Source organism: Fundulus heteroclitus, chromosome 6 (genome assembly GCF_011125445.2).
Source record: "Fundulus heteroclitus isolate FHET01 chromosome 6, MU-UCD_Fhet_4.1, whole genome shotgun sequence".
Taxonomy (NCBI): domain Eukaryota; kingdom Metazoa; phylum Chordata; class Actinopteri; order Cyprinodontiformes; family Fundulidae; genus Fundulus; species Fundulus heteroclitus.
In genome coordinates, this window is record NC_046366.1 from 20286394 (window position 1) to 20312143 (window position 25750).

The following is a 25750-nucleotide window of genomic DNA, read 5'->3' on the forward strand; positions in this document are numbered from 1 at the left end:
TGCTCTATCAAGTAATGAGGGAAAGCTTTGAAAATGTACTAAAATTCTCCCTCTCTCAAAACATAGTTTTGGTTATCCTAACCGATCCACAGCTCAGTCTGATTTAGTGTCAGACAGTGATGAAAAAGATGTGAATCTTTTCCCAAACAGTGCAGCATAAACAGCGGATAAAATAAGTATTAAACAGCTCGACGTGTTTGCTCACTGCATTTATTTTTAATATTTCTATATTGGAAAAAAAATCCACACCAGATGTCAGCAACAAACCAAGTCATCCACACCTACAAAATATTTGAAGCAAATGAGTCAACAAGTAAATGGCTTGGGGAACAAGCATTGAACTCCTCCTGTGGCTCTATGTTCTTTCAGGAGGAGTGAATGCTGCTGGTCATAGGAAATTGTTTGACCAATTTGTATGATTTGATTGAATTTGATTTTGTAAAGTGCCTTGAGATGACATGTGTTGTGAATTGGCACTACATAAAGTTGAATGAAATTGAATTGAACTCACTTTCACAAATAAGTACTTAGTGGAAAAGCATTTCTTGGTAAAGGAACACTTTAAAATGTCTCCTGTATGGAGATACCAGCTCACCAATTTATCACACCAACTGTCTTCAAAACTTGAAGGTTCTGGTGGTTCTGTTTTTGCTCTCTGATCTTAAGTTGTTTTTTTTGTTTTGTTTTGTTTCCATTCATTTTCAATTGGCTACAACTCAAATGATTGACTGCTCCATTCTGGGGGGTTTATGTTCCTTCTGAAACCAATGAAACGTTTCCTTGACTGTGCGTTTGGGATTATTGTCTTGCTTGTAAATCCACACTGGTTTTCTGGTTAAGAATGCCCTGGTACATTTCTCTATCCATACTTGATTCAGTTAACTACATTTTGTAAGTACCACATGCTGTAGGACAGCCCACACCATGACGTTCCCACCTGAAAGCTGTACTTTTGGCACTGTGATTTGGGGGTGATGTCCAGAGACCCTCTTCCTCCTAACACGGTGTGTGCAATGACATGCAAAAAGCTCTAGCTTAGTTAAATAACATGAGCAGATTCGCTGGTCATTGTGGAATTATTTTAATTTTATCTGAAGCCTAATTTGGACATAAATCCCTCGATCACAACATTTCATATTAAACAGCAATGACACAAATGTTTATAGAAATCCTCAGTGGTTCAAGCCTAATTTATTGGTACGGTTTATAAAAATCCACAAACAAGTTATATATCTTTATCTGAAATGCAAAAAAAGATAAATAAATGTAAGCAAACAAAATATAAAACGTAACATTACATATATGTTCTCTTACTTTATCAGTTCTAGTCTATAGCTCCCTCTTGTGGTGTGAAAAAACCCATCAGTGTGCTGAAACCGTTGATTGTGACGTGATTGCAAAAAAATAAATAAATACCAAAAAAAGCAGCAGCTGCTTCCTACAGAACAAGCTCTAACTAGTCATGATTCACTAAAGCTTCATCCCAAAATGTAAACAGAAGAACCATCTAGTCACCAGGGGACTCACACTAACACAACAGCATTCACTCAGTGCACATATCCTCTGCACTCGAGGAGCAGATAGTCCTTAATGAAGGTGGGCAGACCAAGCTTTGGGACCACTCTGTGAACTCGGCCCTCCAGGAATTTCCGTAGTCTGCACCGCGCCAAGTGCTGCAGCGAACGAGGAGTCATTGCTAAGGAGAAGATGGACTCATAGAAGTCTTTGTGCTCCTAGTTGTAATAAAACACAGATCAACAGAAATCACATTAGCTGCATTTATGTTCTGAATGCACAACGTCACATTAAGGTGATATGAAAACATGAGAAAGTAAATATTCATCTCCCAAATCCTGAGAATTGTCATTTTTATCTCATTAATGAGTTTTCTAAAATAGTAGATATAAATAAACTCGACTTGAATGCATGTTATTGACTTTGAAGCTGTCTGTAGGTTTGGGTGGACTTGACATTTTTTCTGCAAAGTGCTTCGAGACAATGCTTGTTGTGAATTGGCATTATGTAGCTATTACTGAATTTAATTCAATTTTCAATTGTATTTATATTGCACCAATTCATGAAACATGTCATCTCAAGGCACTATCAAGGGTCAAATTCAATCAGATTATACTTATTGGTCAAAAAAATGTATATCTAAGGAAACCCAGTAGATTGCATCAAGTCTTGACAAGCAGCATTCACTCCTCCTGAAGGAGCGTAGAGCCACAGGGACAGTCGTCCGCATTGTCCATGGCTTTGCAGCAATCCCTCATACTAAGCAAGCATGATATTTGCTTCTGTGCCATTTTGTCTCTCTTATTGTGTCTCTGCTCTGTCGTATGTAACCCCCAGTCGGTCGAGGCAGATGACCATGCGCACTGAGCCTGGTTCTGCTGGAGGTTTTTCCTTCCCGTTAAAGAGGAGTTTTCCTTTCCACTATCGCTTCATGCTTCATAAGAGTGTCTGGTGTAAAATCATCTCACAAACGTGCAAAATGCTTTTGAAAGAACAGTTTTTGGTCGGACGCATCAATATGGGTATAACAATACCAAAAAAAGGGAGATAAAATTATGTTAAGAAACTAAATAGTTGTTAAACAAGCAAAAACACTCAATTTTGTGCTAATAAGTCATTCGTTGAAAAAGCAATTTAAACAACTTGCCTTAAATGCATCTTCAGGCACAGACTCAACCCACGTGTCTGTGACCTTCAGGTGGCTGTAGGCGTTCAGGAGAACCTCGATGGTGTGCGGAGATTCTGAGCAGTGCTTCAACACCTTAAAGAAAAAGTCCACACTAAGGCTCTAAGAGCAAAGCGATAGGATTTGTGCAATGATTGAAGTTCACGAGCGAGCTCTGTGACTGTAGAAGTGAAGAAATAAAGTAATTAAACACTTGTGAAATGAACAGATTGGTCTTCCCTCCAGGGGTTTAACTGGAAATTATGCAATTAGTGCTAATTAATCTCCTATTAACACTTGCCTAATTAGGAACCAGGCATTTTGTCTAGTGCACGTGGGTTCACTGATAGTTGTAGTCTGTTTCCCGCAGAGAGTGCTGCACTTTGTGTTGTGGCATGAAATGGTAATAATTTGGATGTGATCTTGTAATCTGCAGCGAACGCCAGTACTTTCGAAAGTTCCAGCATAGGCGTTACATGGATGCATCGGTTTATTTGTGCAAAATGAGCTGCCTTGCCAAATTATTATCTACAAGACTACAAGACCAATCAAGACTGCATTGTTCAGGGATACTGTTGTTGTTTCGCTGTTGCATCTCAATACATCTGAATATCATTACAAATGCACAGCTAAATATATTAAGCACTGATGTGTGTTAATGTGATTGTGGCGCACAGCTAAGAAAAAAACCCAGAATTTGGTTGCTGAGAAATTTTGAATATTACATGAGGTCAATAAGAAAGTAACATTTAATACAGAATTTCGGTCCAGTGAAACGCACGGACATGGAGTGTGCGGTTTATGTATTCAGCACTCGGTTGGGTCTCCTTTCGCATTACTTTTCAGATTTTAGTACCATAGGCAGCATGGGCAGAAGCCAACACCTGCTGAAATAGGAAATGAACATCTTCATAAAGCTTGCCAGCGGAGGGAAGTATGACGTGTCCAAAATTACCGGGTAGATGGCTGTGCTGACTATGGAATTGATAAATGTCTGTGCTTCTCCACTCTTCCGCCATGAAATGTAAAACAAGGCTTTTGACCACTGAGTAAAAGTCCAGCCCCTTTCCCCCCCCCCAGCCCAGGTTGAGATGCTTCTGATGTTGTCTCTGGTTCAGGAGAAGCTTAACATGAGGAATGTTAAAGAGTTGTAGCCCTTTTCCCGGCTACGTCTCCAGCCGCGGCCCATAGTTTATCAATTTCCCTGAAATTTCTGAGTGGGTTGCTGTTCAGAATCCCCTCAAGGCTGCAGTGCTAACAGGGATACATTACAGGCGCCGTTTTATTGCCTTCTGCTCAACTTTAACACCAACATCTGTGGAAAGCTTCCTTGCTTTAAAAACGTTTTTTTTTTTTTTTTGTGACTCAACCTCATTGTGCAAGGTGTCAATGATACATGTTTGCCGGACTAGTCATAACCAGGGCAAAATATAAGATTTTGTTTTTGCATTAAAATATATAGGATTTTAGTTGACCCAATGAATTGTTTAAATGTTCAGAGAGCTGATTTCTGGGTTTTCATCAGCTGTAAACAATTAACGTCAAAACAAAAGCGAACGCTTTGCAGAGAGAATGTCATGCGCCTATAAAATATGACTTTTCCTTCTGGACTAAAGCTGCTCAAACTTTTAAATGATCAACTTATTCAAAGATCTCCTGTGACTGTTTCCTACCACAGGGAGAGCGCCAGGCCAGACCCGAATAGAGCCGTGGTTGAGCAGCGCACGGACAATCCTCTCGGGATGATGGGAGAGCTTGTAGCTCACCGCCTTCAGGATGTTATGCATGGGAGCTTCGCCACCGTAGTCCATATCGTTAACACTGGCCCCCTTGGCCAGCAGCAGATCCACTACGTCTGGATTTGCGTTCTTACACGCCATGTGTAAAGGTGTGTGTCTGTCCTGGTCCTTAGTGTGGACGTCAGCACCCGCATCCAGCAGCATCCGGCACACCTTCAGGTAACGCCCGAGGTCCCTCGCCTCCTGAGGGTGTGCACAGGCTGCATTCAGGGGTGAGAGACCCTCGCCGTTCTGCTTGTCCACGGCCGCCCCGTGGCGCAGGTAGAGCTCGACGTGGTCCTGGAGGCCGTTCCTGGCTGCGACGTGTAACGGCGTGTCGTCTTCGTCTTGTGTGCGGCCGTTAACCGTGGCGCCATACTGAAGGAGATACTTGGCACATCTGCCGGAAGAATAACAGAAACAGGATAAATTAGAGCGCTGGGTTCCAAACTTTCTTTAAGATGATCTGAAATATGCTAATTGTCCTATTACTGCAGAAGAGCTTAAGTGGCCCTTCATCAACACCATTTATTATGTTACTAATGTGTTCAATTAGATTAATTTCACAACTACAAAAAAAATAAAAAGCTGTTGTAAACTTGAACCGTTCACAATCTGAAGCCAGCTTTTGTTAATTAGCTCTATCCTATTTTCTACAGTTATATACCAGCCTTACTGATACCTTTGAACAAGGAGATCCTTTTGATCCTTTCCAACCTCTGTGCAAACCCTAGCTTTAGCTAAAACATGCAAACTAGCGAATGTCAGTAAAACCCTGTGAGGACTGTCGGACTTTATTTCAGATTCATCCAGTTTACAATATTTGGTGACAGCAAGCCTGAATGTTGAAACTGAATCCAAAGGTTGCGAAGGAGAACAGAACAATTGATTTACATTTTCCGGTAGCAGGTTTGTTTGATATTCATGTAAACTGTACAAGATGTAAATTCAAGTTAAAGATGGAAAAAATCGGGAAAAAAATCTGAAAAATAATCTATACCTAATATTTTAAATGCTAAGCAGTTGCTCTAACTATCTTGCACGATAAACAATCTTTCTAAACAAGAATGGGGGGGTGGGGCAAAATGGGACAAAGCTAAGCCTTTTACTCACTCATCACTAATTCACACTTACTCAAGAGATTCAGGACTTGTGCAAACGTGCAGGGGCATGAGCCCGTCTTCTGAGACAGCGTTTGCGTTCGCTCCGTAGATCAGCAGCAACTTGGCGCACTATGCCTGGCAGCTCTCACAGGCCTCATGCAGGGCAGTGTTGCCTCCAGGAGCCAGGTCTACGTTTGCGTCGCGTTGAAGCAGGAGGCTCAGGCAGTCTGCAAACCCTCGCCCGGCTGTGATGTGAAGTGGCGTCGTCAGCTCTTGCTCATAAGTCAGAGACCACAGTCCTGTCAGCAGGGGGCACAACGGGCATGGGGTTACAAGCGCTGTTACAAAGCAGCAGACATATTGCAGCCGGTTTAGTGGAAAACAAAAAGGGTTTCTGATGACATGCTGCACCATCACATCTCCCCGATTTGACTTGAAATGATAGAGTGAGTTTTAAAACCTACTGAGGCCTCTGTAGTTAAATCGGAAGTTCTTCCACTCTTCTAAATTGCTGGTGTCATAAATGGCGTCAATGAGGTAGCTGAAGTCGTCATCGTCCACGATGCTGAGGATGGTCAGTGCGTCACCCACAAGTAGGGAATTCCAGAACTGGAGGACGCACCCCGTGGCCTTGGCAGTGGCGATGACATCCTCGCGGTACTTCTTTGGCTTTTTCCACTTTATTTTAGGAGCCAGATAAGCCATGTTCCACCTAATTGTGTGTGTTTTTTTTTTAATTCATACGCCAGTTTCCCCGTTTACTAGTGGAAGGAGCACTGATGTGGGTTGGTTTTGTGCAGACAGGGCTATTTCAGGGAGGTGTTACATGATACTGTGGACGACCTGGTGAACCTCAAGCCACGCAACGGCATGGGAGCCAATGACAGTGCACTTTATGTAAGCAGCTTTATTTTCGATTAACCCATTGATCTCTGTGCATAAATGCGATTTACAAAATGGAAACACAAGATGCCTTAGATTCATTTTTGAGAAGTAGGAACATTTTATTCTCTACTGTTGGATGCAGATATCTTAATAAATGGTGAGCCTGACTTTGTGTTGAACATTATGACCTCTATAAATAATTGCCTCGTGGCTTGTTTCTATAAATCTAGTATGAATAGGTGTTTGAATACAAGTGTCAGACACCAAAGTCAATTTAAATGATCAAGTAATTACTTAAATTTCCAAATCAGTGACAGCTTTGTCTAACTGGAGACAGATGTTTCTTACCTTTTTCCCGGGCCACCCAGCGCATCTCCCCTCCCTGTGGCTCTATGACAAGATTCGCCGTGGATCCTCTTGGAAAGAAACGCTTCAAAGCCTCCACATCTCCCGTATATAGAGCATTGTGGACGACCACATCTTGGCAGACAGCTGGTCGCCGGGCAATGGCGGACCTCCATTGCGCTCTGTCCATTGCCTCCTTCTTCAGCGTGTAGCTGCCGAGGTGCCGAGCGGCAAGCCGGGTCTTGTACTTGTACCTCTCCAGCATGTCCTTGTCATGTTCAAGAGAACGCAAGGCTGTGGATGTGAAGACAAAGCTGCCTCCAGACATGCTAAAGTTTGGGATAAAACTCTTGTGTTGTTGTTTTTTTTTTTTTTTTTTGAAGATATGCAGGTTTACATGAGGTTGTCCAAAAGGAGTTGCCTCTCATCTGTTTTTGTCGTTGAACTCTTTGGCTGCTTTCCACAGGGCTGGTTCACAGAGCTGTTTTGATATGAGACCCTCCCTGCAAGTAGGGCTATTTTTATGTCTCACATGCCACTGCTCATGCCACTCTTGTTTGCCTCCAGTTAGCTATGAAGGATTTTTTTAAGGCTGCGAGAATCAAATGACAACCCCCCACCCTAAAAAAAAACAAAAAAAACAATCAGTTTATCAAAGTTTTCTTTGTCAGTTTTCTAAGACAAAATCTGCAAATTTCTGTGAGAAAAAAACAAAACATTTCCAGGAGAATTTGATCATCTTTTTTTTTTGTAACCACTATTTGCTTAGTTGTTGTAGCAATATCATAAATCAAAACGCAGATGAGAATATGATGCACCCAAAAAAAGCAACGGGACACCTTCAAATCTACCGAGACATGGCTGTCCACCTGAACTGACCGGCTGTGCAAAGCAGTGGGGGTTCTAGACCAAATTTAGCAGGGGGGCCAGGGTGGGGCCAGTGTTTTTTCACAGGTGCACAGAACAAAAGATGGGGGGGGGAACTTAACAGGTCAACATTTCATCGTTTAATATATTAAGTAAGCCAAAGTGCCAATTGTGGCTCTGGAACTGCAGACCCCTGATCTTTTCTCGATACAGCGGGAGCTTAACGTGAAACAGCTTAATTTTTAATTATTGTTATTTTTTTATATTTATTTTTTAATTTTGTTATTTTATTATTTTATTATTGGGTAAAAACATAAACAAAAAAAATTGCAACTGATCCAAATGACCAGTCAGTCACGGTATCTTTGTCAGCATTTATCCTCCTAAGAAATTTAATATCATGTTTTTAGTACAGGGGCCATAACAGGGGCCAGGAACAGTTCTACAGGAGCACAGGCCCCTGTTGGCCCCTGTCTAGAACCGCCCCTGGTGCAAGTTGAGCACTAAACACTGAAGGAGCCAAGAGCTGCACAGATCATTGCTCTGGTGGAAGAATATGCTGACAGGACAACTATTTGTTATGCGCTCAACACATCCGGCTTTTATAGAGAGTGGCAAGCCCAAAGCCACAAGAAGTCCTGTTTTGTAGTTTGCCTCAAACTGTGTAGATGCTCTGGTCAGGATAGAACAAAAATAAACCTTTTGGCGTACATGGAAAAAACACCACAGGTGGTCATAAACTAACACTCCACCCCATGCTGAACACAGAGGCACACAGTGGTGGCAGCATCATGCTGCGGGAATGATTGTCTTCTGCAGGGACTAGGAAGCTGGTAGATGGATGCAGCTTTATACGATCCAATACTGTAAGAAAAAAAAACATTTAGAGGTTGCAAAGACTTAAGACAGGGGTTGAGGTTCTCCTCCCAGCATAACAATGAGCCTAGGCCCACACCCAGAGCTGCTATGAAATGGTTTAGATGGAAGCACCATCTGTTCAGTCTGACCGAGCCTGAGCTAATTTACGAAGAAGAATTAGCTAAAAAATAAACAGTCTCTTGATGCACAATGCATGCCTCTAAAGATGTGAGGCTGCAAGTGCAATAAGAGACAGATGTTCCATGAACTCTGAATACAAATACACCCCATAGATTTGAGATTTTATTTGTTAATAAAAAAAATGAACGACCTTTTGGTTGTTTGGTTGTGATCCGGTAAATTGTGGAAATAAATTTCAGGGCCGCGGCTTGACGATGATCCTCAAAATCTTATTTATGTTTGGCCAAAGTCAAAAATGTAAAAGATAACGTCTGAAAAATAAAACTGATTACATAATTCTTGGCATTACAGTTACATGGAGATCAGAATGCCCTGTTTGTAAGCCCCTTCATGTAGCTTGGAAAATGTCTTTTTCTGCTCAATATGTTTTTTTTTTCTTCCCCTGAAACCTCTAATGGATTTTGTGTATCCACATGGCTCCCTGCATTAGAACATTAGGCTGAATGACTGGCAACCGCTGTGTCACTCTGCCCCACGTGTAGCGTTCTGATGACAGAGGGACGGTGGATAATTAAGCCTCTTAAGCCTGTTCACCAGGCATCTGATAAACACCGCTTTTGACTGATGAATGACCATTTCATTGTGATAGAAACTCTACCCAGCGGCTGCGTGGAGACGCCGAGGACGGGCATCCTGGACCCCTAATTGTGACCCAGAACCACCTTTGAAGTTATTTGAAGGTTGATTAACGCGTTTTTTTACACGGCCCTCTGCTATAGTCGAGCCCCGACGCATTAAAACATACAAATGTGTTTATCCCCCTCTGTGAGTGGAATCTAACACGGATGCCGGCTGAAAACAAGGTTTGCGCCACAGGTGGAGAACGCGGAAATTGAAGCGGGTTTTACCTTATTTTGCATCGGAAAACACAGAGGCATAGCTGCATGTCTTCTGTACCTTAATGACTGTTCCTGTATGGAAATCAAGGTCATTTATTTCATGTTACAGTTTGGTAATAGATGCCACATTAAACAGAACGCGAGTAAGAGTTTCAACTTTGAAAACACACATTACCAAAGAGAGAGACTAGGAATATTGTTTTTGCGGCTGGAGTACATCCTTTTAAATGATATACATAATGAGTTTATAATATGCATCTGGGCTACCTCCTCTCTACTTTGATGTCTTCCAAATGGCCCGGGTGTCATCAGCAAAACATGTAGGCACTTTCCTGCCTCATTGACTCCCAAATGTATTTTAAATATCATTCCTGGTAACGCAATTATTTAAAACGCTGAACTAAACACTTACTAATGGGGAAAAAGACAGCCACTTCGATAAATTCATTTCTCATATGGTGGGCATTCGTGTTTTTGTATCTTTCTTTTTTTAATTTTCTTTTTCTTCCTCCATGAAGCGGAGGAAACTCTGATGACAACAAGAAAAAAAAAAAAAAAAAAACCTGCAGCAGCAGCGGCACCCCCTGCCCTCACAGCTCCCCGTGGACATATTGGATCTTTGGTTTCCTCATATTACCCACCAGTAAACTGCCTTTCCAACTTCTCTTGCTCTGTGGTCAACCACCTTTCTGTCCCCAGGGCGGCGAGAGGCTGGACATCAGCAGCAGCCTCTGATGAGAGCCAGCCACTTCATTTATGCAATCATGAGCAATTAGTTCCCTCTGATTATGAGGCCCTTAATGCTATTTTGAGTACTGTGGCACACATTAATACAGGAAGAGATTAAACTACAGCCCTCCCACCACACGGAGCAGCCATTTAATATACTGAGAACATAATGAAATGTACACAGTAATTACAGTAATATTAAATGCTAATGGGATTGCAATTGGATCTGCTCTTAGTTTAAGATGGAGTCAGAGCAACCAAAGGCAGCCGAACGCGATAAAAAGCATTGGAAGTGCTCATTTGTCCATCAGGTGCCTCTTATCTTTATGAATTACACACATTTTGTTCTGTGAGGAGCTCTGAGATGACGTTTGATTCTTAAGTAACTTACGGCAGTATTGGAAAGGCAGAAGTTAATTCGCATTTTTAAGTGCCATAAAAAAAATACAAAGTACAGACAGAAAGCATAAACTTTTTTGACATTCTGTCATATAATTACATCAAACTGTTTTATTAGAATTGTATGTGACAAACAACACAAAGTAGTGCATTGATGTGAATTGGAAGAGAAAGGAGGCCTTGTTTAATTTTTTTTTATTTTTTTTTTACAAATTAAAACAAAAATACTGTATAAATGTGTATTTTTTTTGTCCAACACCACTTTGTATAATCACCTCCCACTGAGCCTGGTTCTGCTGGAGGTTTTCCTCCATGTTAAAGGGGAGTTTTCCTCTCCACTGTCGCTTCATGCATGCTCAGTATGGGGGATTGCTGCAAAGCCATCAACAACGCAGAAAACTGTCCACTGTGGCTCTACGCTCTTTCACGAGGTGTGAATGCTGCTTGTCAAGACTCGACACAATCTGCTGGGTTTCCTTAGATAGGAAACTTTTCACCAATCTGTCTGTATGATTTGATTGAATTTGACTTTGTAAAGTGCATTGAAATGACGTGTTGTGAATTGGTGCTATATAAATAAAATTTAATTGAATTGAACAGTTGTGGTTCCGGCTGTATGTTTATGGCTGCGTTTCTGCCGGACAGTCAACCTCTCCTCTTGCTTAATTAAAGTCCTTTGCAGCTGCTAACAGCAATTCTTCTAGGGTTGCTCTCTGACCAGCTTCTCTGTCCCTGCTGAAGAAAAGCATCATCCCAGCATTTTGGCACCACACCTCCTTGCTCTGTCCCTTGCGTGGCTTGTGGAAAACTGAAAACATGAATTCCTGTGGTTTTCTCCTTGCCGCTCTTTAATAAAACCCAGGTGGGGTGCACCATTAACAGTTGTCCATTCAACAGATTCTTCCACCTGAGCTCTGGATTGTCTAATGTTCTGGCATGTTCCTTGGTCTTCATTAAGCAGTTTGTTAGCTAATGTATTTTTACTAAAATTATATGGGTAATGAATTAAACAAATGGCTTCTGAAGCCAATTTAAACTGGATTTTACTAGTTGAAAAGTAAGTGGAAGTGAATGCATTTGTACTTCAAATCTTTAAGATTGCTCTATGCAAAAAAAGGTTGAAAAGCATGATCATTATCTTTCTACATAAAAATGATATATCCCATTAAACCTCAACAAATGCACTGATGTTTGTAACTGCAATGTGAAAAAGTGTGAGACAATGGTATGAATAATTATGTGTTTTTCACATTTTAATTCAAGTACAGTAAAATAAAAGGAAATGGCATCAGAAGTTTGCATTCTGGTCTTGCACCAACTCATGGGGCACCATGGAAACATGGTACGAGACGACGAGGAGTCCTAATTGGCTGCTGGCATTATGGGGAGCCGTTTCCTGATTTACATCTGTGATTATTCTTACTTTAACAGACACATCAACGCGTGCTTTGGGAACTTACTGCTGTTAAAAGGTTCTCTGATGAGCAGTAAATACGAGTTTATTTAATTTGATGATTATCAGAGTCCACCACAGGACCTACACAGGATAAACTGTTTGCAAATCATCCTCAGATCTCATCACAATGCTTGACATGTTGGTGAAAAACTTGCATTAATTTATTGCGCCTTGAATTGAACAGTAACTCCGAACTCATGGAGGCATGATTACTTTTTCTGCGTTCTTTCAGCTCAGACCACGCCGCCTGTAATGTATTGTATCGGGCCCGCACGGATTCCAATTGTCTCTCAATGCGCTGATCACCACGCAAATAACCCTCTGTTTCATCATGACAATTGAAAGGTTCATATTTCAACTTAATAGTCCTTTATAACTTTAACCATCTATCACAACCTCATTTCATTGTGGCTTCAGTTAATACGCGCTTCCCCGCCAAGTGGAACATTTTCTAATGATGCACTCTCACATGAAAACAAGGCAAGCCATCCCAAGCTCTGCATCACTCACTAATGCACCCATCCATAATGTGTTCATAGCAGCCTGCCTAAAGCAGACGGCGATGACTACCAACGAGGCCGGGCAATAGAGGGGTGCAAGATGCAAAACCTAAATGGCCGAGATAATCATTGGCAAAGTCGCTGCCATCAGAGGCTGTATGATCCTCGTGATAACATCAGTAGATTTCATGTCATTAGGTCGAAAACTGAGAAACGTCTGAAATGGGTTATCTCAACAATAACAGTCAGCGGCGGAAGTCACACCCAAGTGCGTTATGGCTGTGAGCCTGGCTTTGTGGGATGCTGATAAGTGCTGTCTAATAGGTGTACGTAAAGCCTGATGTAAACAGCATCCTAATTAGAGAGACCTTTATCAGTTCCTCTATTTTATGCAGATTGAGCCGGTGCAAACGCTGCTGTCATTATCTCCTAATCAAGTAGCTATTCACTGTCATCTTTTAAAAACCTGATTAAAATGCATAACAAGGAATCAATGCTGCTTTATTCCCTCTGTCACCTCATAAACATGCCATCTTATTCAGGTTAACTGAATAATGGTCTTTAGCTGTATACATGTATAACTATAGAGGTAAAAGGAGTTGATTTTAAAAGCAAAAAAAAAAATCCTTAGTATTTCAACATTTAGTTTTTTCGACAATGCGTGCCGTTTAGAAGATTTGCATGCAGTCAGATAGGAACCACTTTATACGACTGAAATGGATTTCTCAGTTTTGAAAACTGAATTTAAAGATTCTCCCAGTGCACTCGAAAATAGGCTCATGAAACCTGCACCTAATAGCAAACGAAAAAGTTTTCTTGCCTTCTAGTTTAGATCAAAGATTATTTTAAAAATCAAAACCACATATTTTTTTACCCAATTCATGGTTATATCGTCACAGGGGGTGGTGTTCTGGGCAAGATACATTTGTGCCCCAACGCTGCAGGGATTGAAAGTATTTTATTCAATCCTCCGACAGTGTTCTAAAACATAAACAATGGTTTGCAAAAGTATTAATACCCCAGGAGATTTTTCACATTTTGTCATACATTTCATAAAAAAAAACTACAATGGAGGGTTAGATCATATGACATTCATGTGTTAAAATGACCCAGGCCAACTGAAAATTACACAGGAGAATGGGGTAAAATTTCAGTTTCTAGGCATCCAGTGTATTACAACTTTTATTTGCAAAACGTTTTTAAAGTTCTGTGTACATTTCTTTCGAAATCATAACTATGCCCTATGTTCTGTTGGTCAGTTTCACAAAACATATTGAAGGGTGAAGCTATAATGTCACATGTGAAGAAAGTTCAACGTGTATGTATATTTTCTCAAGGTGCTGTTTGAAATTTTTCACCTTACATTTTAAATAAAAAAAGAAAGGTATTGCTGCAGAACTTAGAAATAAAGATCATTGAAGCTGCACCCATATATAAATGCATTTTTAAGTCATATTTTTTTTGTCAAAGATTATTAAACAGTAATGAATGAATCCAGATATTTGCCTAAAATATTCAGTCATTGTTTTGTTTTTCTCAGTCAAGACCTCTGACAAAACTCCCAATATCTCCCAGTATCTTTACAGATACTGCAGAAATTTTCCACGATTTATTAAATGCTCTAATACTTGAGGGCTATTAAAAACAGAAATATTTAATAATTCACATAAAACACTCCATGTAGAGCAGCATTTTAGAGTAAATGCAAGAAGCCAGACAAGTTCCATGTAAAGTTTAGCTAACCTTAGTTTTTGTATCTTTGCTTTTTTCCCCCCAAACAATTGTAGTTTTCAAAGTGGGACAGTTTCCAGAAGAAACCAGATATATCTGAGACATCATTATCGTTCGGATTTACTTGTCTGGCTGTCAGCGAGTCGATTGAAGTCTTTAACACCTCAGCCACCTGTTCGGTTCCTCACCTGTTTGTGCTGCTGTGCTCTCAGAGCATCCTCGAACAGGTGCTGCCTTTGATTTCAGATTCATGAGAGCTGATGATTAGGAACACAAGGGGAAGGACTAAAAACTCCTAACTGGATGACAGTCCCACCCCCCAATCCCGAATTAGAAAAAAGTAGCTTGTATGCGTTTGGTGTGGTTAGCAATCAGGAGGCTGTAAAACAAGTTGCGGCTGCATGATCAGCTGCAGCCACTTAATCAGTGAGGGAAACCTTCCTTTTGGACCCATTGACATCCGACTCTACACATAAATAAGAATATCTTGACACTGAATAAAGGCAAAGGATCCCCCTTTACAATCCCAAAGACAAGCTACAAACAGGAAGCCCGGCTCAATGTATTAGTGAACCTTAGGCCCTACTGGCCTGGGGGCCCCACAAGAGAAATTGATTTCTCAGAGGACACACTGACAACTGTGGCAGCTGTACACACACCAAACAAAACCTTTGGAGTTTGGAAGTTATTTTAACAATCATAATTTGAAAGTGATCAAATCTACTTTTTATTCCTAACGAACATGGGAAAACGTTATGACATCACTGTCAAAGAGCCACTGAGCAGTCAGAGATCATTTCCTGTTTCACTGGATATTGCCACTGGCTAACATTTCTCTTTAATGCTTTTACCAATCATCTGAAATGCAGGGTTTGCTGCTGGCACAGTACAAAGATGCACAGCAACTAGTGAAATAATTACCATTTACCGTTACCAATACTTTTGATTTGATTAACTAAAAGGGCTGATTATTTTACAGTAAGATGTAATAAAAAAAAGCTAAGGAAACTCATGACAGGTTTATGAACTAATGACATTTTCCCATTTAAATGTCCTCCAAGTGTCCTAGTACAGTGCAGCCTAAAATGTTTATTTCACTTTAATTTTGAGTTTAACTTTTATATAGCTACAATGGAGACAGAATTTCAAGGTTCGTTAAAAAAAAAAAAAGTTAAGAATTTGAACAAAAGGTACCTTCGTAATAAGTGGTTGTAGAAAAAAGATGAAAACATTTTTGCAACACTATAAAATCAGTAACTCAATGCAATCAGATGGTATGGCTTATTAAAATAATTTGGCATAAATTAACTTGATTGTATAGGAGCTGACTTGGTATATATTCATAATCGTGATCTGTCAACATGACTGAACATGTGTAAAGTTGAATCATTGAGTTTTGAGATGATCAAGTAGTGCTCAAAGTAAACTGAATTAAATAATAAAAAAAGTATTTTAATAGAATAAAGTGAATACAATTAAACATACAATTTTATGTACAACTGTCTCACAGGGTCTGCATCTGATCACATCTTTCAAGAAATAGGATCATTGATGCCCTCGACAAATCTGTTGCAAATTACAGTAGTCTCACTGGACAGCGTCCTTTAAAAAAAAACATTTATGCAATATTTAGGTTACACGCACACACATATATATAAATGTGTGTGTGTGTGTATTATACACACACACACACCTATCTATTCCACATTTTGTAGTACTTTTTCCGTATTGCAAAGCCTCTGTGAGCTGTAACCGAAGCCCTGCCAGATTAGATACAATGCTGCCACCTAGTGGAAGGTTCTAAATAAATCATTTTCATAATCAGACATTAATGATGTCCTGAAAAAGAAAGTGGAACAAGTGTAAACAGTTTTCAGTGCATTTATTTAGGTGATCTTGCAAAATAAAATACATTAAATAAAAAAAAAAATTATAAAACAAAAAGGTATAAGTCAGATTTCAGCCCAAGTCTTCACTTGGAACTAGTGTACTTCGTGACCGCCTTGGTGCCCTCAGACACGGCGTGCTTGGCCAGCTCCCCGGGCAGCAGCAGCCTGACGGCGGTCTGCACCTCTCTGCTGGTGATGGTGGAGCGCTTGTTGTACTGAGCCAGGCGGGACGCTTCGGTAGCGATCCGCTCGAACAGGTCGTTCACGAAGGAGTTCATGATGCTCATGGCTCTGCTGGAAATGCCTGTATCCGGATGGACCTGCAGGCACGTAAGAAAACGGTGTTTAAACATTACAGAACGGGGGAAGGAAAAAAGAGTCAAATGAAACAGAAAAACCGAAGCAGTTGATGGCTTTTACTTCACCCACCTGTTTCAGGACTTTATAGATGTACATGGCGTAGGTCTCTTTTCTTTTAGCCTTTCTTTTAGTCTTTTTCTCGCTCGTACCCTTCCCTTTCTTTTTAGATGCGTCGTTAGTCATTTTGGACGGAAAAAAAATAAGGTTGAAATAGTATAGAAACAATTATACCGGGTTTCTGGCTCCCCAGCAGCTGTTTTGATATGTCTTAATTAGTGACTAATTTAGCTCACCTGCTTCATTGTCAGGTCTGACGCTAGATTGAACGGAAACGGAGCCAAAGCATTTTCCTCCAGGCGTCTTTGGAGCTAGAGGTAAGCGGTGCTCTTGTTTCACGTTGTTTTTTTTTTTTTTTTAGGTTGGTAAATTAATGTCCATTTTTCATGATAGTTCTGGATCTGCTCTGGTAGACCACAACATTTCAGGCAATGGAAATTGATCAAAGCATACTATTGCACGTAGTCTTGATGTCCACTGGGTGGCAGAATTGTTTTAATTTTAAACTTAAAAGCTGGAGGGCTACTGTTGAGGGCTCAGACTGCCAAAATCCAATGAAAAAATGGCAACATTTCAGCCGTTTTAATTGTATGAATGTGCCAATTATTTGTTTAATAGCCAGGGTCGCAATACAAGTTTTGATTTATTGTTATGTGAAAAATTATCAAAGATATAGATTCAGGCATTCCTGCGTTTAATTTATGAATATGTTAATTTAGTCAAAGGTAAAGGTAGTCTTAAATGGTAGGATATCTATCTATCTATCTATCTATCTATCTATCTATCTATCTATCTATCTATCTATCTATCGTGGCAGACACAAATTTGATAACATAAAATGTTAAGCAGTTTGGGTGAAGATACAAGGAAGTGGCAGACAGTTACCCCAGCTATAGAAGATTTACACCTTTTTTTCTTTGTATGTACTTATTTTAATGAACCCACTGGTGGCCTCCTTTTCTTTTTTTCTCTTGTGCTGTATCTGCAGAAAGCTCTTATCTAACTACCTGTATGCAATTAGAAATAAGCACAGTTTAAGAGATCGACAAACTTGAATTCCTTAACACAAATAAAGGGAACACTAAAATGACACATCATAGATCTGAATTAATGGAATATTCTTATTAAATACATTGTTCTTTACATAGTTGAATGTGCTGACAACAAAATCACACTAATTCTGGATTTGGACCCACAGTTAAAAATTAAAGTGGAAACACACATTACAGGCTGATCCAACCTTGATGTGATGTCTTTTAAAACATGTCAAAATGAGGCTCTGTAGTGTGTGTGTGGCCTCCACGTGCCTGTATGACCTCTACGACGCCTGGACATGCTCCTGATGAGGTGGTAGATGGTCTCCAGAGGGATCTCATTACATAGAAATATGAATTGCATAGAAAGACAACCTGCGTAGAAAGACCCATTTCTGATCTGACTGTTTTTGACCCAATTAACAAAGCTTACTGCCCCTGAGCAGGTGCTTTGGTATTCAATTTTGACATTAACAGGGCCTCATCAGTGCACAACAGACCATATTATACTCCCAAAACCTCAGAATATGAAATTTGTTGTCATGGCCTTAAAGACCAATACAAAAAAAAAAAAGGATTACCTGAAGTGTTGGCCAACTGAAAAGTATGAACATAAAAAGTATGAGTATGAGTTAGGGCTCCTTTTTCCTGGATTACTGCAGCAATGTGGCGTGGCATGGAGTCGATCAGTCTGTGACACTGCTCAGGTGTTATGAGAGCCCAGATTGCGCTGATGGTGGCATTCAGCTCTTCTACATTGTTAGGTCTGGTGTATTGCATCTTCACAGTATCCCGTAGATTTTCTATGAGGTTTCCTGGCCAATTAAGAACAGGAATACCATAGTCCTTAAACCAGGTACTGGTGGCTGTGGCATTGTGTGCAGGGGCCAAGTCCTGTTGGAAAATAAAATCCGCATCTCCATAAAGTTATTCAGCAGCAGGGAGCATGAAGCGCTCTAAAACTTCCTGGTAAACGGCTGGGTCAACCTTGGACTTCAGAAAACACAGTGGACCAACACCAGCAGAAGACATGGCACCCCAAACCCCCACTGACTGTGGAAACTTTACACTGGACCTCAAGCAACAGGGAAACCTTTGGGAAACACATCTGCCCCACTGATCCTCAACACTGGCACGCCGCAGCGTTGTGTCCTCAGCCCTGCTCTCTTCACCCAGGACTGCTCTGCCACCATCTACCCCACAAACATGGTGGTGAATTTCCGGACGTCACCACTGTGGTGGGTCTCATATCCAACAAATATGAGACCCACTACAGAGAGGTCTACACTCTCACACAGTGGTGCTCCAGAAACAACCTGATCCTGAACACCAGCAAGACCAAAGAGGTAAGAATGGACTACAGGAGGTCAAGGAAGACCAAACTTGCTCCTCTTTGCATACAGGGGGACGTGGTGGAGCATGTGGACAGCATAAAGGTTTGGGGCATTCCCATCATCTGACCCCTCCTGGTCTGTGCCCACCTCCCACCTGGTGGGGAAGCCCCAACAACGGCTCTTCTTCCTGAGAAAATTGAAACGGACAGGACTTTCCACCTAGCTGCTAAAAATCGTTTACATTGCTACAATAGGAAGCATAACTGTGTGGTATGAGAGCTGCACAGTGAAGGAGAGGAAGGACTTAGTACGGGTGGTGAGAACAGCACAGGGAATTGTGGGATATCGTGTCAATGCATATTTGCAGTCATAACTTATCAAGAATGTTTCATTGCACAGTTCTGTATCTGAAGGTTTAAGAATATTTCACAGAATTTACTGGAGGCATGAATGTATCATTAAAGAAGCTTTGGGTAATTAATTCATGCAACACAGTAAATCATATTGTTTAGCCTAAAAAAATTTCCATATCTGTTGTATATGTTGTTTGTGTACATCCTAAGCTGGGGCCCGTTCTTCGTACGTTGCTTAAAACATCCGAGATCAAATGACACATCCAAGATGATTTTATCCGGCTAATCATGATCCGGCTAATTGGGTTCTTCAAACACACCTGTTGTTTATGAGTAGTATGGCTGGATTGAGTTATCTGAGATGACTGCGCGTTCATGCATTTGTTTAAAAGGGGAAATGTATCGATAGTAGAAACAATGATCAGCAACGCTGCTATTGGCTGGTCAGCATGGACAAAGAACACCCACAGTTTTTCTTTCAAGCAGAACATGAGCTTTTAAAGGAAGGTTATGCCGAATTTGAGTCATTAATTAAATCAAAATCTGTTAAAGCCAGGAGAGAGGGCTGGCATAAAGTAGCAGACAAATTAATGCGTAAGTGCTGTCCATGGTAGATGTTTCTATCACTTTCTGTATTTGTGCATTTTTATAATTTCATATTTACTTTGTTCTTTTATATCAGAGCCTCCACAGGACCCACTTGAACATGGGGACAAGTAAAAGTGAATACAAGAATATTCTACAAAATGGTAGCCTTTAATTATTATACTATATTTTAAAAAGCCACTTGTTAATGCAAAAGATCCATTATCGGTGTAATTCCTTAGACACTGGAAGTAAAGGACATGTGCAAACTGGGAATTTTAACAAATAAATTCTTTATCCATAAAAAATGAATATCTTCCTTTTCCAAGTCATCCACAGTTTACACGGTAAAACTGTATTGCTCCGTGTCTAGATAATCCATCCATAGTTTTTTCTAATACAATATACGGCTCGACAGGAAGCAAGCCTTTCAAAGTAAAACTAAACTTTACAATAAAATCTTCTTACTGAATATGATAAAAATAAAAAGCAAACCATCATACAAATAACTTAAGTATTTTCTATTTATGGCTTTAACACTACTTTTTCCTCTTTAAAAGCCACTGTTAAATGATGTGCTTGTCTGTTTATAACAGCCACAAAGAAAAATATCTCTACAATTACACTGTTGCGCTGCATTAAAGGATCCCGTCTATTGTGCAATACGCAATTAATTCGAAAAACTCTGAAATTATTTTTGCACCTTCTGCAACAGGTTCCTGTCGTAAAAATGGACATGGCTGCGACAGACTTCCCTATCTCCTCCGCTTATACAGCTGTGATCTAATCTTGTTTACATGAAATAAGCCTGCTCGCGAGCAGGTTTAAGCTGGCGCACATGTTGCTATGACAGTATGTCCGAGATGAGTTTCGAAGAACCAAACGATCCAAGATCATGCCAAATCGTCAACAATCAAATCCAGCTAACTGAGTTAGCGACGTACGAAGAACAGGCCCCTGGTGTCGGCCTAAAAAAAAAAAAAACATTCACCGCCGTGACAATAAAAGACTTCTTGATTCTTCAACGTGGATTCTGTGCCTCTCCTCTCCTCCTCCAGACTCTGGGACCTTGATTTCCAAAGGAAATGCAAAATTTCCTTTCATCAGAGAACATAACTGTGGACCACTCAGCAGTAGTCCAGTCGTTTTTGTTTAGCCCAGGCGAGATGCTTCTGACGCTGTCTATTGTTCAAGAGAGGCTTGGCACAATGAATACAACAGCTGAAATTCATGTCTTACATACATCTGAATAAAGGAGTGACAGCTTCTTCAAGTTCAAGAATTTAATAACGGAAATAAAATGAACATCCAGAGAACATTACTATATAATGCTGTTTATCTGAACTAACACTATATTTCGATTAGCAAATCCTCTCTACTAGGCTAGTGAAACTTAATTAAACTACTAAGCAAAATGAAGATTAAAAAGAAACTAACCTTAGGAACTATTTAAAAAACAAAAGACAAACAAAAGTGGTTGATCATAATCAGAATAATTCAGTGAATCCTGGTTCACTGCCGATCTGACTTAAGAAAAACATGGAATGGAGTTAAATTAGTTTAACTAATTTAGAACAACATTTTGCATGTGTTTCAATCCATTCACAATGCGAATCCTGGGTTAAACAAAACGTTATCTGATGGAAATAACATTTAGGTTGAGTTAGGCCAGACATACACTCTACAATATTTTCAATCTTGGTACTCATATACAGCTCAAACTGTACGACGAAACCGCAGGGTTTAAAAGTTCACCTCTCACGATATATTTTCTTACACTTTGTGGCCCAACACTCTGATGCAACCTGACTGCTCACACAGTGTGTTCAAAAACCTCATGTCGGACTCAGCCCCATCGAGAGATGGCGCTACTTGGACTCATTTACCCTGAAGCCAAATGTCAACAGTAGAAGAAGAAAAAGGCGAAAGTGTAGATGCTCACTGTTAAATATGAGGCTTACTAGAACAAAATGTGCTGCTTTGCAAATTCTAAGAGTTGCTCCTCCGTAGTTTGACTCCATTCCACACGTACTGCCGTCATCCTTCTCTCCGCTCCTATGTTTTCGTTCGAGAAGACGAAGAATAATCTACTTGTTTGTGCGGGAGGTCAGCGGAAATCGGCTCGTACACGGTTGTAACTCCGCTTCAACAGCAGGACGCGCTCACGATCGCTCACGAGGGCCGACTGAATTTCAAACATGTTTGATTTTCGACCGACCGTCCGATTCCTGAGCGGGAGGTGGTTGTGAGAGGTGAATCGCCCCTCATTACCCCCTGTATACTACACGACGCAGGACGCACGATCAAGCTGAAACTCGGCCCGATCCACAAAATTCTCGTACGACTAAAGAATCGGCCCGAAAAGGGCAAAAACTCGTACAGTGTATGCCGGCTTTAAAGAACCAAAGTTCACTTCAAAGAACATGGATTGATCTTAAATTAGCTTCACTAATTTAGAATAACATTTGGTATGCGTTTCAACCCATTTACAATGCAAATCCCGAGTTACACAAAACATTATTTGAGGAAATAACATTTTAAAGAATAATTTTCTCTGTAAGAATCTTGAAACTTTCTGAACGCTCAATTTTATTAATTCGATTCTACCTCCAGGAGCTAGGGGCTGCTGTTGCAACTGGTCGCTAGAATTGGCCAATCCTAAAGTTAAACAAAACGCCTTTAAATCGACATTAATATTCCATATTAATGCTGTAATAAGGCTCATAGCACCATTGAACGATGGCGGAGCGAAACGAACAAGCCTTATGCTTTAAAATTACCGTATTTGATTAACTGGAAATCAGAAGTTTCCAGAAGCTAATAGCATTTTGGGTAGTGGATTTTCGTTGCCAACTTTAAATATTTCAGCTTAATTTTTAGTCATAATGAGTGGGCCGGATAACATAAACATTAATATTCCATCAATGTATGAAACCCCATGTGGAGATAACATTTGTTATAAGCATAAAAACACCCTCGAATCATATCAGCAATGACCTGATACAGAATGGTAGCATAAGCTATGTCCGTTAGCTCTTTGTTTTAAAAACACCATGTGGACGCGTTACACAAACATTTCCAAATGACCGTGTAACCTTTCTCTGCCTCAATCCTGCCCGACCTGTCGGCGCCTCGTTTGAGTTCGGTCCACTTTGGTAATCCAAGGAGCGGAGCACTGAAAAGGGAAAACGTAATTTCTTCAGCAACGTCAACGTCCCTCTGGAGTCTGCTTTCCTGTAAAGGCTGAGAAGAAATAAACAAAGCTGTTTTTGGCATGAAGGGATCCTTTCCTCTGGTGTTTTACGCTGAAGTTAAGACAGCAGACTTAACTCTGATTTGCCTGGTTATATCATCCGGGCGAAGAGGGATTTCTACCCTGTGCTGGCTTGTGGGTCTTTTCTGGCCTTGTGAGATCTCATTGTTCAGGCCAGCCTCCCTCTTCCTTTGTCTCAGGCAGGAAGAAGGCGAAGACTGGGTGGCAGTGAAGAGATGACGTCCCAGCCTGAAACTTCTTTCTCACAACCCAATTTTAATTTTATTTAGTCACATAGTGTTCAACAGTCGCACAATTTAGTCATGGCGTGGTGGCATAACAAATGTTAAAAGAGCAATATGTAAGACATTTACAGTAAATTTAACTAAAATCATTCTCATTTGTTTCCCAGGATGGAAGTAACATTCCTTATAAACAATTTGTCCTCTCCATCAACAATGTCATAGGCTACGTTCACGCTTGATGCTCAATTTAGATTTTTTTTATGTATTTCTTTGCTGAAATCTGAGTTTTTTTTGAGGTGGCTATTCATACTACTACACTACAAAGCAGCAGAGTGACATGAAAGATGGATAAAATGTGACATGACTGTTCAGACAGTGGTTGCATTGAAAATAATCTGATACATATCCAAATTAGTACCACATATGGGAGTGGCACAAATCAGATTTTTGAAAAGATCAGAATTCTGGCATTCATACTGCCATGAAAAAGACGGATATTGGTCGTAAATAGGCAAAAATATCAGATTTGGGTCACGTGTCTCTGCCTAGCGGAAATACTTTGGTGCAGTGTGTTTCCTGTGTTTGCTTCCTGGTTGTTGAGCCAATCAATGAGAGTTCCGAGGGTTGCCAAAACAGAATGCAACATTTATCTATTTTATGTTTGCAAAATAACAGCAACCTGCAAACATAGAAGCCAGTAAGAGAAGTGGACTAGAAATGTTCTCAACAATACTTTAGAATACTGTGATTTCACAGTATAGAGCTATTTTTTTATTTATTTTTTTTTAAAGAAAAAAAAAAAGACAATTGCTTTATTAGGATTAAGGATTTTTAGGATTACCCATAGATATAGAATACATTTTGTTTTGTATTGCATTTTTCAGTAAAACAACATGAATTGCAAGCTCATGATGTGTCCTCTGGATGGCATAGTTGTACCATTTGTCACCCAGCTGGGCTCTTTTGGTGTCAATGATTCATTATTTCTGTGCCTTTTGAAATTAGCATGTTTTTTGTGTGTATGTTCTTTTAGAGCTACATATAACAAAGGAGGCATGTATTCTGGGATATTTTGACATGTATAGCTCAGCAGAAACTAGACTTAATCCAATTTATACAATCAGTTTTGAGTTAGAGTAAATGTTTTACAAGATGTACCCCCTATTCAGCCCATATTTTATATCTGGTTTGTTGAGTGTTGTATGTCTGGCTTTAATGTGGATTATACAAAGTGGCTTAAAGCAATATAATAATCATTTGTATAATTTTGCAGGGAATTTCATTTCCATCCACCACGAGAAGCTCCAACTGTACAAACTCGTTCATTTGGTATGAACATTGAGGAAAGACAAATCAGTCACAGCTGGATCTAATTATATTAGACAAACATGTAGGAGGATTATTCGGTCAATGCAGTTACTGATGTTTTTTGATTGCAAAATGCATGAATGTCAGCAGATCTTTTGGACATAACAGAGGAATCAACAAGAAAGACATGGTGAAATCCATTTCATGAGAATCTTTATCCTCACAAACAACATATGCAGTCACCTGAATGCTCTGGTTGCTGAATCCCTGCTAGAATATTCTCTTGTTTTTGTGGTGTCAAATTTATTTTATCCTTGTTCCTCAGACTAAGGTTCTTGACTCTCTTGAAGAAAACTATTTTGTTTCATAATCGGGTCAAAAAAAGTGGTGGGCTGTAGAGTGGTTCCCTTTCTTCACCTGTTTTCTCTAACAAATCTTATCCACATTTTTTATGTTGCCAATAAGCAGTCACAACATTCATTAGACACACAGAGCGGTCTTTTTTTTGTCATTTTAACTGCATAACTTCTGCTGAACAATAGCACGTTACACTCTACAGTTCAAGAACATACATAATCTCTATGCAGGAGAGGCCACATAGGCTATTTCTATAGTGCCTTTACTTATCTACTTTAAAAATAATGAAAAGTCCATTAAATTTATTAATATTAAACTATTATATTTTCTGATTATCAAATACAGTGTTTGCCTTTGCCCTTAATCATACACAGTCCATTTACATTACCTGGGCTAAATCTAGTGCATGGCAGGTTTATTAGGTTTGTTTTTCCAAGGCCAAATGGATTCAAATGTCATGATCTGGTAGTGACTAAAGTTGCTACTCATGATTGGTGGTGTTTTCCAGATGTGGTGACCGATCAGGACCTGATCTAGAGTACATAAAAAGTCACTATGTGATCATAAGCTATATTAACACTGCAGGGAAATCCAAGCCCATATG

The 25750-nt window shown here is 40.0% G+C and overlaps 2 protein-coding genes across 2 annotated transcripts; both read right to left on the bottom strand.

The window, feature by feature from the left end:
- Window positions 1-1065: 1065 nt before the first annotated feature.
- On the bottom strand, window positions 1066-7306 carry asb10 (ankyrin repeat and SOCS box containing 10). The gene is given in 5 exon segments (XM_012876252.3): window positions 1066-1733; window positions 2663-2776; window positions 4354-4858; window positions 5593-5860; window positions 6795-7306. Coding segments are annotated over 5 exon segments (1398 nt in total). The 5' UTR covers window positions 7120-7306; the 3' UTR covers window positions 1066-1547.
- Window positions 7307-16236: 8930 nt separating this feature from the next.
- On the bottom strand, window positions 16237-16862 carry zgc:92591 (uncharacterized protein LOC436997 homolog). The gene is made up of 2 exons (XM_012876264.3): window positions 16690-16862; window positions 16237-16580 (listed from the first exon to the last, which is right to left on the bottom strand). The coding sequence occupies exons 1-2, from the start codon at window positions 16801-16803 to the stop codon at window positions 16344-16346; spliced, it is 351 nt and encodes a 116-aa protein (XP_012731718.1). The 5' UTR covers window positions 16804-16862; the 3' UTR covers window positions 16237-16343.
- Between the last annotated feature and the right edge of the window lie 8888 nt (window positions 16863-25750).

Bases quoted from the DNA above. Each gene is read 5' to 3' on its own strand.
- zgc:92591 (XM_012876264.3), bottom strand. From the start codon at position 16,803: ATGACTAACGACGCATCTAAAAAGAAAGGGAAGGGTACGAGCGAGAAA. The intron at 16,581-16,689 runs GTGGGTGAAGTA...ACGTGCCTGCAG, and splicing joins TCTATAAAGTCCTGAAACAG to GTCCATCCGGATACAGGCAT.